We start from the raw sequence: 15277 nt of genomic DNA, 5'->3' as shown, positions 1-15277 counted from the left end.
CAATTTTCAGGCTATTTATACTGTGAACATATTATTACTATTATACTTCTGTACATATGCCCTAGAAATGGTACTTGCTTGAAGACAAGCATGTACTTACAATTTGGATATTCTCTATCATAATACGCTTGTTAGTTTATATGTCTTAGTTTGTGTATAGGTGGTTAATTTAAGACATTAGTGGCTTGGTGTGCATGTATAATGTATTAATATTTTCTCACTAGAATAATGAAACTAGGTTTGGTTTCTGTCTGTATCTATAGCCTCAGCACCTAGAAGAATGGGACAAGAGGATTACAAATGTTAAACTTGACTACATAAAGAAGTTGAGGCCAGCCTGAGGGACAGTGTCCCCTGGCTTCTTAACCCTAAAAGCTGGGAATGTAAGGAATTAATGGAGTGTTTTGCTAATTTGATCCTTAGCATGGGGCCCCCCAGTCTGGTCCTCACTAATGAAAAAGCAAAGGAAATAAAATCCAATTACTATTTCTTAGTAAAAAGAACAGATTTGTAGAATGAATTACTGATAATTAGAGTAAGATCTCTTTTAAAAATATTTACATCTTCTACATGAGGGAATAGAGACAGAGAAAGGGTTGTTCCTTTTTTGTTGCCACGGAATCCTGGCTGGGAGTAGTAGCTGCAAAAACTTGCATTCATTTTGGTGATATTAATTGCCTTGTGCTTTTCACATTTAGCAGCTGAGCCATATAGGCCATTACTTAGTAAGAAAAAGGAAGAAGGGCACTGGGAAATGATTTTTAAAAAAAGCCCTGGAATTTCTTTAGAGTGAATTAGCTTTATTTGGATCAACAGATAAAATCTTGAGTGTTAAATATGAATGTACACGGGCCTACAAGGGCTAGCCCAAACATGGATGAGCCCATTCACTTCATGCGGATCTAACCTAATATTCAGTCCTTTGAAGCCAGTAATTGAATACAGATTGCTTCTGGTCATTGTAGTGATTTACAGAATCTTTCATTTTAACTCATATAATATGAACTTCTCTGGGTGAGTTATATTTCATGTGGCCAGAGCAATCCACCCCAGCTCCTAAAGCACTTAAATGTCACCGTGTATATGAGAGAAATATAGCCACACAATTCTGTGAGGATTCCATATATGTACAAGTGAAATGCAAAGAGCATATGTTGAGCCATAAATATGTTCGTGTGAAGCAGCCTAGTCCTCCTGTGAGTGATCACATGCCAAGATATTTGAAGAAATGCAAATAAAGTGCTTAAAAGTGTTCTTGGCACCTTGTAAGTGCTCAATAAATGTTAACTATAACAATAATATTATTGTTATTCTTTTCCTTCTGTTTCACCTTCTCTTCCTCCACCTTTGACTCTCTTTCTCCTCCTGTCCTTTGATTTTCTGGTAGTCACACCAAAACAACAGTTCATGTTTTCAGACATCCACTTTTAAAACCAGTTTTGGTTACAGTGCCTTTGCACTTTTCTCATCAATCCCTTCCTAAACCCATGTTTACTCCTATTATTTTTTTGTTCTGTCTTCCATCCAAGCTCACACGTGCTGCTGCCTTTACTGCTGTTCATCAATGAAGAAAACATAAAAATGGGCAAAGATTTTTCCAACTGTATATTCAATAGAGGGCTACTATCTAAAAATGTGTGAAGAGCTAAACAATCTGGTCATCGAGAAAACAAACAACCCAATTTTAAAATGGGGTACTGCTGATATAAGCAGAGAGTGATCAAAAGAGGAAAGACAAGTGGCTGAGAAGGAACAGATAAATGGATAAAGAATGTGAGGCACATTTACACAATGGAATAATACTAAGCCATTAAAAACATGAAATCAGTTGAGAGTTCAACGGCAAGCTTACGAGATGCCGCCGAAGGGGAAAAGTGGTTCTGGAAAAGAGGGGAAAGGAGGTGCAGCCTCTGGGAGTGACAGTGCTGACAAGAAGGCTCAGGGCCCTATAGGTGGTGGCGATGCAGTAAAGGTCAGACACATTCTGTGTGAAAAACATGGCAAAATCATGGAAGCCATGGAAAAGTTAAAATCTGGAATGAGATTCAGTGAAGTGGCTACACAATACAGTGAAGATAAAGCCAGGCAAGGGGGTGACTTGGGATGGATGACCAGAGAGGATCCATGGTAGGACCATTTCAAGAAGCTGCATTTGCCTTGCCTGTAAGTGGGATGGATAAACCTGTGTTTACAGACCTACCTGTTAAGACAAAATTTGGATATCATATTATTATGGTTGAAGGGAGAAAATAAAATCACATGAAAGACTGAAAATAAACCATGAAATCATGAATTTTTCAGGTAAATGGATGGAGCAGAAAAAAATCATTGTAGGTGAAGTAACATAGACCCAGGAAGAAAAATATGGTATGCCTTCTCTAATATGTAGATGTTAGCTTTTAAGTCTTCAAAAAGCAACTACAATTCATATATCCACAAGGTTAGATGTAGAGTACGGGGATGGGGTGAGAAATGGATATTCCAAAGGAGGAAAAATAGAATAGAAAGCTATATATGGAGAAGGAGAACAGATACAACATGATTATATGGGAAGAGAGAGTGAAGATGGGTGTATGGGTGGGAATATGGGTGGGATTGCTAAAACTAAGGGACATTTGAGGGGCTTTATGGAAATCTAATACTGTATAAACTTCCTAAAATATGCTTTTGATCTAAATGGAATTGCCAAATAATGGGGTAGACAGAGCCCCAACTGGACAACTCTCATTGTCTAAATGAATGAAACTTCCAGTGCTGGGAACAGGTTATATCTATGAAGTTGTTAGTCAAAGGGGCCCCATAGGAGGCACCAAACAGCCCAGCTTGTTGACTCCACAGCTTGTTCATCTCCACAAACTCACACCAAGACTCTATTGCTAAAAATGACACCCCAACAACTGACTGAACATGGAGAAGTTGAGCTATTACCTACCTAGTGCTTTCACCCCTGTGATCCAGTGTTCGTGATACTGGAAGGTATTTTTATACTTCCAAAGGAGAAAGGTAAAAAACAAACCCAGCTATACTCTTCAGTCTACAACAATGACTGCATGCAATATGCAATGTTGCAATAGTGGTACAATGTAGTCAGACTTTCTTTGGACTGTCATTTACCAAATAATGACATGGAAACTTCTTATTGATTATGAATGCTTGGCCTTAGCTTAGGTTTCTTCACAACTAGCTCTTTTAACTTTATTAACCCATTTATATTAGCCTGCATTCTGTCACATGGTTCAATACCTCTCCTCCATACTGTGTGTTTGACTTGATCCATGTCTCTCTGGTGAATCTTGTGTGCCTCAGCTTCTTCCTGGAGCTCCTCTTTCTCCCCAGAAGTCCTGCCTATCCTCTCCTGCCTGGCTATTGGCCATTCAGCTCTTTATTAAACCAATCAAAAGGTACCTTGGCAGAGATACGTCTTCATAGTGTACAAAAAGATTATCACATCCAGCATAAAACTCGAGGGAGTAACCTACCAATGTCTGATTGGATTTGAGGCACACTCCATGAGATGGAATCCATCCTCAACACTGCTTTGGTGGCCTAGAGCTTGAGTCAAGATAGGCCAAGGAACTAGGAGAAGACCAAATACTACTATTCTTAGGAACATAGACCTAAGATGACTCTTAGCAACATTTTCTGTACTCATAGATGAGTGCCACGTTCAACCATCATTGGAGAAGCTTCCTCCTGCAGCAGATGTGAACAAATACAGCGACCTACACTTGGACAATACACAGAGTGAAAGATCTTGGATCTCTCAGTACTAACTGAAATGTCTCCATCAAATTCCTCCCTACAGGGCTCAGGGAACCTGATGGAAAAGGACTCAGAAAGATTTTAAGAGCCATTGGAATGGAAGACACCAACAAAAGAATGCCTTCAAAACATGAATTCAAAAAGACTGTAGTAGCATGCAGAGAGCCCACATAGGTCTGTGCCTGATGGGGTCCCAGCACTGAGAAAGGAAATGGACACAAGCCCCTATCCTTAAAGCAGAAACTATCTCCAGTTGATAACTCCTTGCAAGTGAAATATTATATCTCTCCAAAGAAGTCTCACTAGATAGACAAACGAATCTTACAGTTAGGCCCAAAGTGCAGCAGTAGATGGCCACCACCGTAAAAGGAACTCAATGGCATCTCTGCAGGTTCTTTGTCTCTTAATGTTTTGTTGGCAAGTTTTTTTGTTTTGTTATGTTTTCATTTTCCTTACAGGCCCTTTGTTGGCTTATATATTATGGCTTTTAGTTTTATGTTTTTATTAGATTCCTGTTAGTACCAGTGTATATGTTTCATTGTCTACATGTGTTTCTCCTGCTTTTTCTTTGGCTTCCTTTTTTTTTTCCAGTTTTCCTTTATTGTATCTTTTTAATTTTATTATTCTTTACATCCCTGTTTCTTTTCTAAGAAGAGTCAAAAAGGATGTAGAGTCTGTTGTGGAATATTAACTTAAGATCAATATGCTGTAGTGTAGAATATTTGTTTAATGATGCAAAGATACATTGTATTCTTTTATGCTGCATTTGTTTAGCTCTGTAAACCTGTGTTACTTTGTCTGCCTACATCATCTGATTGGCCTAATAAAGAGCTTAATGGCCAATAGCTAAGCAGAAGAAGGATAGGAAGGGCTGCCAGGCAGAAAGAATAAACAGGAGTAGAAATCTAGGCTCGAGAAAAGGGTACAAAGCAAGAAAAGGAGAAGAAGACAACAGGGGCCAGCCACTCAGCCACCCAGCCAGCCATGGAATAAGAAGGAAAGAAAGGTATATAGAATAAAGAAAGGTAAAAAGTCCAGAGGCAAAATATAGTTATAGAGAAATGGGATAATTTAAGTTAGAAAAGCTGGCTAGAAACAAGCCAAGCTAAGGTCAAGCATTAATATGTAGAAATAAGTCTCTGTGTTTATATTTTGGAACTGGCTGGTAGGCCCCAAAAGAGTAAAAATAAAATAAAATAAAACCAACTACAAGAGTCTGATGGGAAGGGCAATGGGAAAGGTTTCAGAGGATTTGGTGCAGAAAAACATATAATCAGAATATATTTTATGAAAAGAATCAGCAGACCTTCCCCTGTCTCTCTGTTCTCTAAGATCCAATCACAAAGGGTCCTCCATAGTGCTGCAGCAAAACATCAGATGTAGGCTTCCCTCTTCCCTGCCCACATCTCATATGGACCTCATAGACCATCTCTTCCTAACTTTCCTCCTCCCACTCATCAGTGTATCCCACACCCCAACTCCAGTAGGCACCACTGCTAACCAAAGGACCACCCCTCCCAGGGATACAAGTAGGTTAAGACAGACCCACATCTCTTCTACTGCTCCTGACATCAGATTACCCCCAGTTTTACCTCCTGGTCTGTAGCTGGAAACATGTTGTGGTCTCGCTTTTCTCTATGTCCCCATCCCCAATACATCATAAAGACTTTCTCCTCCAACATTCCTTCCCCTAACTCACCCCAATTACCTAACTTCCAACACCAGCAGACATTCCCTGTAAATACACCATTAGAACAGTCCAGGAAAACAGGCAACACACAACCATCACACTCTCTGAAATTCCAGAGAGGAAGCAGGAACCAAGGAACAAAACACCCAACCAACAAAGACAAATCCAGAAATCAGCACTTAGAACTATAATCATCCCAAACACAGATGCTAAAATGCCAGCATAAAATAACACAATTAGCAATAGCCAGGGCAATATGTCTCTAGTATAGCCCAGGTATCCTACCACAGCAGACCCTGAATATTCCAACACAGCAGAAAAACGAGAAAAAGGTTTTAAAATAGCCTTTATGCTTTACATCTAGTACCCACTTATGAGTGGGTACGTACCACGTTTGTCCTTCTGAGTCTGGGTTACCTCACTCAGGATGATATTTTTTAGTTTCATCCACTTGCTGCAAATTTCATGATGTCATTGTTTGCTCTGCTGAGCAGTACTCCATATCTCTAAATATCAATGGTCTCAATTCCCCAATAAAAATACACAGAATAACAGAATAGATGGTAAAATGAATCCATCCTTTTGGATCATCCAAGTAACATACCTCAACTTTTAATTCTTTAGCATCTATATCTATATAGATATTTTAATTCTTAGCATCTATATCCTAAGCACAAGGGCACCCAGGTTTGTAAAAAAACACTACTACAACTTAAATCACATATTGTCCCTCATACTAATATTGGGAGACTTCAATAGGCCTCTCTCACCAACCAACAGATAATTCAGACAAAATCTAAACAAAGGAATACTAGAGATAAAGACATTATAAACCAAATAGATCTAACAGATACTTATATGACATTTCACCCAAACACAAAAGAATATACATTCTATACTGTTGTACCTCATGGAACTTTCTCCAAATTGATGACATATTTGGCCACAAAGCAAGTCTCCACAGATACAAGAAAATTGAAATAAAGCTGGATATCAACAATAGAAAGAACGAAAAGTTTACACATTTGTGGAAACTGAACAGCTCTCTACTGAATGACTACCAAGTCAAGACAGAATAAGGAAATTATGACTGTTCGCTTGGTATTTTTGTGAAACTCCTAAGGGTAGGAGCAGGTGTTTCTATCACTCATTTGCCTACTCTTGAGACTCTTTTCCTCCTATTGGTTTGCACTGTTCAGCCTTGATATGAGGGCTTTCACCTTGTCTTATTGTATCTTATTTTGCCTCGTTTGGCTGTCATCTCCTGGGGGCCTGCTATTTTCTGAAGAGGAAATGGAGCAGGGGTGGATCTAAGAGAGGAGGACTGCAGGGAGATCAGAAGATTACTGGGAGGGAAAACTGAGTGGGATGTATTATATGAGAGAAGAAACTACTCTCAATAAAAGTAAAAATAAATAAATAAAAAGAAAAAACTTTAAGATTTTCTAGAATTCAATGAAAATGAAGACACAGCATAGCTAAACTTATGGAACACAATGAAAGTGATGCTAAGAGAAAAATCCATAGCATTAATTGCCTCCATTTAAAAAAACAAAAAAAGGAAAGATCTCATACTAGCAGCTTAACAGCACATCTGAAAGCTCTAGAACAAAAAGAAGTAATCACACCAAAGAGTAGTAGAAGGCAAGAAATAATTAAACTGAGGACTGAAATAAAGAAACTATAAATAAAGAGAACAATGTAAAGAGTCAGTGAAACAATGAGTTGGTTCTTCAATAAAATCAACAAGATAGACAAACAGTTATTCAAACTAAATAACCAATTTAACAAAATCACAATGAAAGGGGGTACATAGGAAATCCAAAGAACCATTAGGTCATACTTTAAAAGCCTGTACTCCACAAAATTGGAAAATCTAAAAGAAATGGACAGGTTCTTTGATATGTTCCAGCTATGAAAATAAAATCAATTCAGGTTAAACACTTAATTAGACCTATAACCCATAGGGAAATAGAAGCAATCATTAAGTCTCCAAACCAAAAAAGTCCAGGGCCAGATGGATTCAGCATAGAATTCTAACAGGTTTTTAAAGGTAAGTTAATGCCAATACTTCTCAAATTATTCACAAAATAAGAACAGAAGGAACACTGCCAAATTATTTCCATGAGGTCATAATCACCCTGATATCCAAACCACACAAAGACTCACCAAAGAAAGAGAATTACAGACCAATTTCATTCATGAACATTGTTGCAAAAATAATAAAATACTGACAAACTGAATCCAAGAACACATCAGAAAGATCATCCACCATGATCAAGTAGGCTTCATCCCAGAGATGCAAGGATGATTTAACATATGAAAATCTGTCAATGTATTCCACTGTATAAACAAACTAAAAAAAAAAAACACACACACACAAACATATTAGATGCTGAAAAGCCTTTTACACAATCCAACATGCTTTCATGATAAAAGACTTGGAGATATCAGGGATACAAGGGACATACCTAAATATAATAAAAGTAATATACAGCTAGCTGATTGCCAACATCAAATTAAATGTAAAGAAACTCAAAGCAATGGAATTGAATTGAAGACCCAGACAAATCAACAAACCTATGGACACCTGATTTTTGAAAGCCAGAAATACACAATGGATAAAAGACAGCATCATCAACTAATTGTGTTCTTCATCAAACAGGATGTCTGCATGTAGGAAAATGAAAATAGATCCACATTCATCACCTTAAACAAAACTCAAGTCCAAGTGGATCAAAGACCTCAACATAAAACCAGACACATTGAATCTGATCAAAGAGAAAATGGGAAATAGCCTTGAATGCATTTGCACAGGAGGTGACTTTCTGAACAGAACACTGGTAGCACAGGCACTATAATCAACAACTAATAAATGAGACCTGATAAAACTGAACAGCTTCTATAAGGCAAAGGATACTGTCAATAAGACAAAGAATCAGCCTCCAAAATAAAAAAAAAAATTTACCAACTCCACATCTGACAAAGGTCTAATATCATATATATATATATATATATATATATATATATATATATATATATATATGTATGTATATATATATATAACTCAAAAAATTTGATGTCATTAAAATAATACAATTAAAATGGGGTACAGATCTATACAGAGAATTCTCAATAGAGAAATCTTAAATGAATGGGAAACACTTAAAGAAATATTCACTATCCTTAGCTATCAGGGAAATACAAATCAAAACTACTCGGAGATTCCCTCTTACACCTTTCAGAATGACTAAGATCTAAAACAAGTGACAGTTCATGCCGATGAGGATGTGGAGCTAGGGGAACACTCCTCTATTCCTAATGGGAGTGCGCATTTGCATAGCCAGTATGGAAATCAATATTGCAGTTTCTCAGAAAATTGGGAATCAAACTCCCTTAAGATTCATCTATTACTCCCTGGCTCAACTATTGTTATCACAGCTTTATTCATAACAGCTAGAAACTGGAAACAAGCTAGATGTCTCCCTCCCCCACCTACACACAAAATGGATAAAGAAAATATGGTACATTTAAACAATGGAGTATTACTCAGCCTTTTTTTTTTTTATGATATCATGGAATTTTCAGGCAAATGGATGCAAGTAGAAAAAAATCATCCTGAGTGAGGAAATCCAGATAAAGACAGACAAATATGTTATTTACTCATTTTAAATGGATATTAGCTGTTAAATAAGTGATAATCAAGCTACAATCCACAGACCCAGAGAGGCAAGGTAAAGAGGAGGGCTCTAGAGGGGTCACATTGATTTTCCTGGGAAGGGGAAAAAGATTGATTGGGGACAGGAACAGTGTGGGGGTATCAGGTGGGGGGAGTTGGGGTTGAGGGAGAGAGTGCCAGGAGAGATAGCTGTGCTCGGGGGAGCATTTAAGGAGTGTTGTGGAAACCTAGGGCAATGAAAACTTCCTGGAATCTATGAAGGTGATCCTAATGAGGACTTCTAGAAATGGGGGATACAGAATCTCAGCTGTTCAGCTCTTGTACTCAGGCAAGAAGACTTCCAGTGGTAGAACTAGTTTACATTAAATTGAGTAGTTGGCCAAGGGTAGCTCTATGGAAATCCCCAAACAGCCTAGGATATAGCTAACACAAAAGGTTGCTCTCTGCAAATTGTCAGTGGGCTCCCATTTCTGAGGAGGACAACACCCACACAACCCGTTGAATATTCAGAAGTTGAGCTGGTGCCTACCTGGAGCCTTCACCTCTACATTCTATTCTTTTTGATGTGAGAAGGTACTTTGCAGGCTACTGAAAGAGAAAAGTGGACACCAGTCCAGCCACAAAATCTTTGCCCTACTGTAGACGAATTTTTAAATGGTCTTATTAAATAAAAACCATGGAGCCAGAAATTTGGGTTAAAGCCTTAGAGAGATCAGGGAAATATGGAAAGCCACCAGCTAACCTCACCTCACTAACTCTGCAGCTTCCAAAGAGAGCAACTTCCTGTCTACTCAGGCTTATATGACTTACTTTTCTGCCCTCTCATTGGCTCTTAGTCAAGCTACTTCACTTCCTCTTCCTACATAGCTCTGTCACTGTCTGTCTGTCTGTACAGACCTTCAAGTGTCTGTGGTTGATACTGGGATTAAAGGTGTGTGCCACCACGCTTGGCTCTGTTCCCTAGCGTGGCCTTGAACACACAGAGATCCTACCTGCTAAGGGATTAAGGGCATGTGCTGCCTGACTTCTTTGTTTACTTAAAATGGCTGGCCTTTACTCCCTGATCTCCAGGCAAACTTTATTTATTAACACACAAATAAAACAACACCACATTTCAGCACAAATAAAATATCACCACACCCTACAATCTGTTTTGCCTACAAAATATGCTAGGGCAATGGTGACACAGAACTTGTGTGAGTAGCTAACTAATATCTGATTTGACTAAAGGCCCACTCCTTGAGAAGGAACTCATATCTGATATTGCTTGGCTAACCAAGTACCAGAGACTACATAGCCCAGATACCTGGGGTAAAACCAAATACCATTGGTCTAAATTAATAAATAAAAAGATTCCTAATGATATTCTGCTATATTCATAGAGAAGTACCTTATCCAGTCATTATCAGAGAGTCTTCCTCTTGCAGCAGGTGGATACAGATGCAGAAACCCACAGCCAGACATTATGCAGAGCGAGTCTATATTGGCTATCTCCAACAAATCCCTCCCCTCTGAACTCAGGGAATCCCAAGGAAAAGAAGGTAGAAAGATTTTAAGAGCCCAATTTCAGTTCATTTTTCAAGCCCTAAGCTCATTATTTAGAGCCAAAACTGTGGGAGCCCACAGTGACTCCAGCTTGTGCCTTGATTCCATCTTGACTCAAGGTCAGAAGGTTCAAGCTTGTCTTTGCTTTCTAAGGCTGGATGACAGTATGTTTGGCCAAAGACACGACTGGCTACCAGATGTCTTACTCCTCAAGACTAGTTAACAGGATGTGTGTTGTCAAAGGCATGGTTGCCAGTTGACTTGAGAATTAAAGGAGTATTTACACTTCTTTTTACCTTGAACCATGGTGCCCTTGATAGGCGGAGGTCTTTTCCCACTTGCTTTGGATATAAAAGGGCTGTGAGAAATAAAGTCAGGGTTGTTGTAGTAGTGACTCAGCGCCCCCCCCCCCCCCCCGCCGAAGCTATCCTGTGTCTCTGTCTTTTCTTCCTTGACTCTGTTTTTCCTCTCTTGTCATTTCTCAGTCCTTACTCCCCTATTCAGGACTGTTCGGCAGGTCTGGTGGTACCTAAAACAAAACTAATCAGCCCAGCACACAAAACACCTATGATAAAACTACAAGGGATCAAAAATCAGCAACCTACAAGAAGTGGCTTATGGAGAATTCCAAGAATCACTGGGTTATGGGCATCGATAATAGGTATCAATGGGGAAGCTGATAGCAGAGCTCAATAGGAGTGGTGGTCTCCCAGGGTATCATTATCCCCCCCCCCAAGATTCTTTGAGGATAGGAAACTTCCAAATACTTTGTTTGTAGTCTAGAAAGGAACTCTACCTCTCATCAATTCTATCTCTGATATGCATTGGGAGAATATTTTCCGGTGACACAATGGTCAAAGCTTAATGAATGGATAGATATGCCAGTTGTTCAGATAATTATCTGAAAATGCCAGCTGCTTGGAGAAATGAGTACATTCCAATTGATAAACTGTGGTCAGGTTCAACCCCCCACTCCTGCCCCCATAAAAACACTAAATTCTAAAGTGCTTCCATACCCTAATTGATGGAAAATCCAGCCCTGTTGATGCATTGTTATACCCATTATCTCCAAGAGTTTCTTCTTCCTCAGTCCAGGAGAATAAGGTGGGCCAGAGGAAACTCCACTCCCTCAAATTCTGGGGCCCATTCTTCCCTGCCAAAGGAGACAGTTACTCATCATCATTGTCAGAAGCAACAAATGACTATCTGTGGTGACTATCAGCATAGCAAAGCACATGCTGGCCTCCAGGTTCACTCAGTACTGTGGCTCTTCTCAGCTTATCATACCCTGTCCACCTACCCTACACTTCTCAAGCTAGTGGGCTTCCTCATTCCCTTATAACTCTGGTATTTCTGCTATGCTCTCTCTTTTTTGTCTCCTTCTCTTGTTCCCCTCTCTCCCTTTTATCTTCTCTTGGTTCTCTCTCTCTCCCTCTCTCTCTGTCTCTCTGTCTCTGTCTGTCTCTGTCTGTCTGTCTGTCTGTCTGTCTCTCTCTCTCTCTCTCTCTCTCTCTCTCTCTCTGTGTGTGTGTGTGTGTGTGTGTGTGTGTGTGTATGTCTGACTGTCTGTCTCTGTCTCTCTTTCTGTCTCTGTCTTGGTCATCTCATTGTCTTCTTTTCTCACTCTCCCCTTCTTTCTCTCCTCTCGTGGCCTGGTCCAATGGTCCAATTGCCAGTCATGTTCAATTTATTGCCTCCTCTCCTTGCTCTGGGCTCTTCCAGATGCCTCTGACTATACTCTTCCTCGTATCTACAATAAAAACCTTTCCTTCAACCATATCTTGGAGGTCAAGTCCTCAGTTTATACACCTGATGCTGAAAGTCTTTGTTTATACATCTTCTGCCCAAACCCTCAGTTTGTACACATGGAATTTCTTAAAATTAGAAATTTTGATGCAGATCTTAGAGGCATGGGGTTTTTGTGTGTTTGCTTCCTACTAAGTTTCCATTAATTAGACTCTAATCCCTGATAAGTATTCAATTGATATTTTATTGCATAAATGAATGAGTTGTCTAGGAAATAGGAATAATTGAACATATTCCTGAACACAAATTACAATTTAATATCTACGTAATTCTATTGCCATATACTACTTGTTTTAAAATTATAAACTCTAATGTATTTTCTATTTAAAAAATCTGCCATTTATTTAATTATAAACTGGAGTACAAGTTTCAGAGAACTTGAATTCCAGTATGGATAAGGCAAAATAATTACAATATCCTTATAGTGTCTGATCTTAGCATTGTAGCAATATTTATTTTCAATGCTTCTGATTGAACAAAAAGCCTTATGCATGCTTGGCAAGTACCATATCATCTGTGCTAGCCATCTAACCCTGAGTAGCAGTACTTTAATAATGTGGATATTCTCAAAGCTGACATATTCACATATTTGTATATCCACTTGTTTTCTTAGATTTCTGGATTTGGTGTAATGGACTATTTGAAATGTTCACTAGGGCTGATGATTTCTAACCTGGTATATTGATACTCTATGCTAACAAGCTTAAAAACACTGTCATTCTGTCCTAACAAAGGCTGAACATGTTGGAAAGGAAAAAATTAAAACTTAGACATCTAAACATGTGTGTGGCAGCAAAAGAAAACGTTGCCACTCAGATTAAAGAGACAAAGAGAACCATAATTTAGCCAAGATAGGAAGCCAACAGTGCCCACCAGCTCTTTGGTAGGACATCTGTAATGTCACTGTTGAGTTGCTAGAGGTTTAATGTGGATAACTCTGTGTGTGAGGTTTTTGTTTGCTTGTTTTCTCTCTCTCTCTCTCTCTCTCTCTCTCTCTCTCTCTCTCTCTCTCTCTCTCTCTCTCTCTGTCTCTCTCTCTCTCTGTGTATGTATGTATTTGTGTGTGTTTGTGTCTATGTGGTATGTGTGTGTTTCCCCTTTATGTGTTTTACATACAGAAGCTCCATTGCATACTCCCAAAAGAACCTGAAAACATATTTCTGAGAGAAGGATTAAAACAGCCAGTTATAAATATTCACATGACACTTCTTAATAAGGTGTACCCACAGAAGAAAATAATCAAAATCTAAATCACTGGGATTTTGGCCTAAAGGAAAATACTTAACTATGTACATTATAGCTTTTCTCACCACCTACAAGACAGGCAGAACAGAGCTGTGAGTGACAAAAATCACAATCTATCTATGTAGGCTCACTCAAATACATATGGAGACCTAATAAACTGAATGCAGTGTATTTCTTTTCCAATACCATCTTCACTCTTTTCCAGGGTCCAAATTGAAGCAGTTCTCCATTTATGTAGCATATTATAAATTTCAAGGGGAAAAAACAAACAAACAAAAACAAAAACAAAACACCACATTCTAAAAGGAAAAGAAAAAAGTTTGAAAACACCAGGCAAGCATCAAAATTAGACTCCTACATTGAAGGCATGTTTGAATTATTAGCCTGGGTATTTAAAACTACTGTGATTAATGTACTGTAGACACTAATGGATAAGGCACACAGCATGCACAGAGGAATGAGCAACGTAAGAAGAGGTGTTAAAAATAAAATCTAAGGGAGAAACAAAAGGAAATGCTCAATGGCAAGTAAAATCACAGAAATAAAGAGAGAAGTTGTTGTGTTTATGAGTGATGGTGGTGTGATCGAAGGAAGAATCTGTTTGCTTATGAACCTTTCGCCACATACCTACAAATTGCTAATATCAGAAACAAAAGAGTGGAAAACACTAAATATCTTATATTATAAAATAATAAATGATTACTCAAAAAAGTTCATTGCCAATTGTTTAAAAGACAGACGTTGCAAAACACTCAAATAAAAAAAAGACAATTTGAATGGGCTTATTTCCTTTATAGAAATGGAGCTGATAGCTAATCGCCTTCCAAAATTGAAGGCAAAAGACCCTAATATATTCACTGCTAAATTCTCTCAAACGTTTAGGGATGGCATTGCTTTACACCAATTTTCTATAGTCTCATCACAAACAGGCACAGGGAAAACTTCCTAATTCTAATTCCAAACTCAAGTATAAGCATAATAAGAAAATCGGATGGCCAAACAACCTAGTCGTGGTAGAAATCCCATCCAATGACTGATGGAAGGGATGCAGAGATCCAGTCAGGCCCCAGGTGGAGCTCCAGGAGTCCAATCAGCAAGAAAGAGGAGGGATTGTGTGAGCGAGAGTTGTTAAGAACTCTGTGGAAAAAGCACAGGGACAAATAGCCAAACTAGTGGAAACACATGAACTATGAACCAATAGCTGAGGAGCCCCCATGAAACTGGACCAGGCCCTCTGGATAAGTGAAACAGTTGATTAGCTTGAACTGTTTGGGACACCCCAGGCCGTGGGACCGGGACCTGTCCTTAGTGCATGAGCTGGCGGTTTGGAGCCTGGGGCCTATGCAAGGACACTTTGCTCAGCCTGGGTGAAGGGAGGAGGGGACTGGACCTGTCTCCACTGAATCTACCAGGATGAGCTGAATCCCCAGGGGAGTCCTTACCCTGGAGGAGATGGGAATGGGGGATGGGTTGGGGAGGGGGAGCAGGAGGAGGGGGGACAGGGGAATCCGTGGCTGATATGTAAAATTAAATTAAATTATAAAATAAAA

The 15277-nt window shown here is 39.0% G+C and overlaps 1 protein-coding gene across 1 annotated transcript; it reads left to right on the top strand.

The window, feature by feature from the left end:
• The first annotated feature begins 1831 nt into the window (after positions 1-1831).
• LOC128116217 (peptidyl-prolyl cis-trans isomerase NIMA-interacting 4-like) lies at positions 1832-2271 on the top strand. Its single transcript, XM_052747406.1, is given in 2 exon segments — positions 1832-2113; positions 2116-2271. Coding segments are annotated over 2 exon segments (396 nt in total). The 5' UTR covers positions 1832-1855; the 3' UTR covers positions 2254-2271.
• The last annotated feature ends 13006 nt before the right edge of the window (positions 2272-15277 follow it).

The sequence above is a fragment of the Peromyscus californicus genome, unplaced genomic scaffold (genome assembly GCF_007827085.1).
Source record: "Peromyscus californicus insignis strain IS unplaced genomic scaffold, ASM782708v3 Scaffold_20__1_contigs__length_68692818, whole genome shotgun sequence".
Taxonomy (NCBI): domain Eukaryota; kingdom Metazoa; phylum Chordata; class Mammalia; order Rodentia; family Cricetidae; genus Peromyscus; species Peromyscus californicus.
This window is presented reverse-complemented; position numbering and strand designations above follow the sequence as displayed.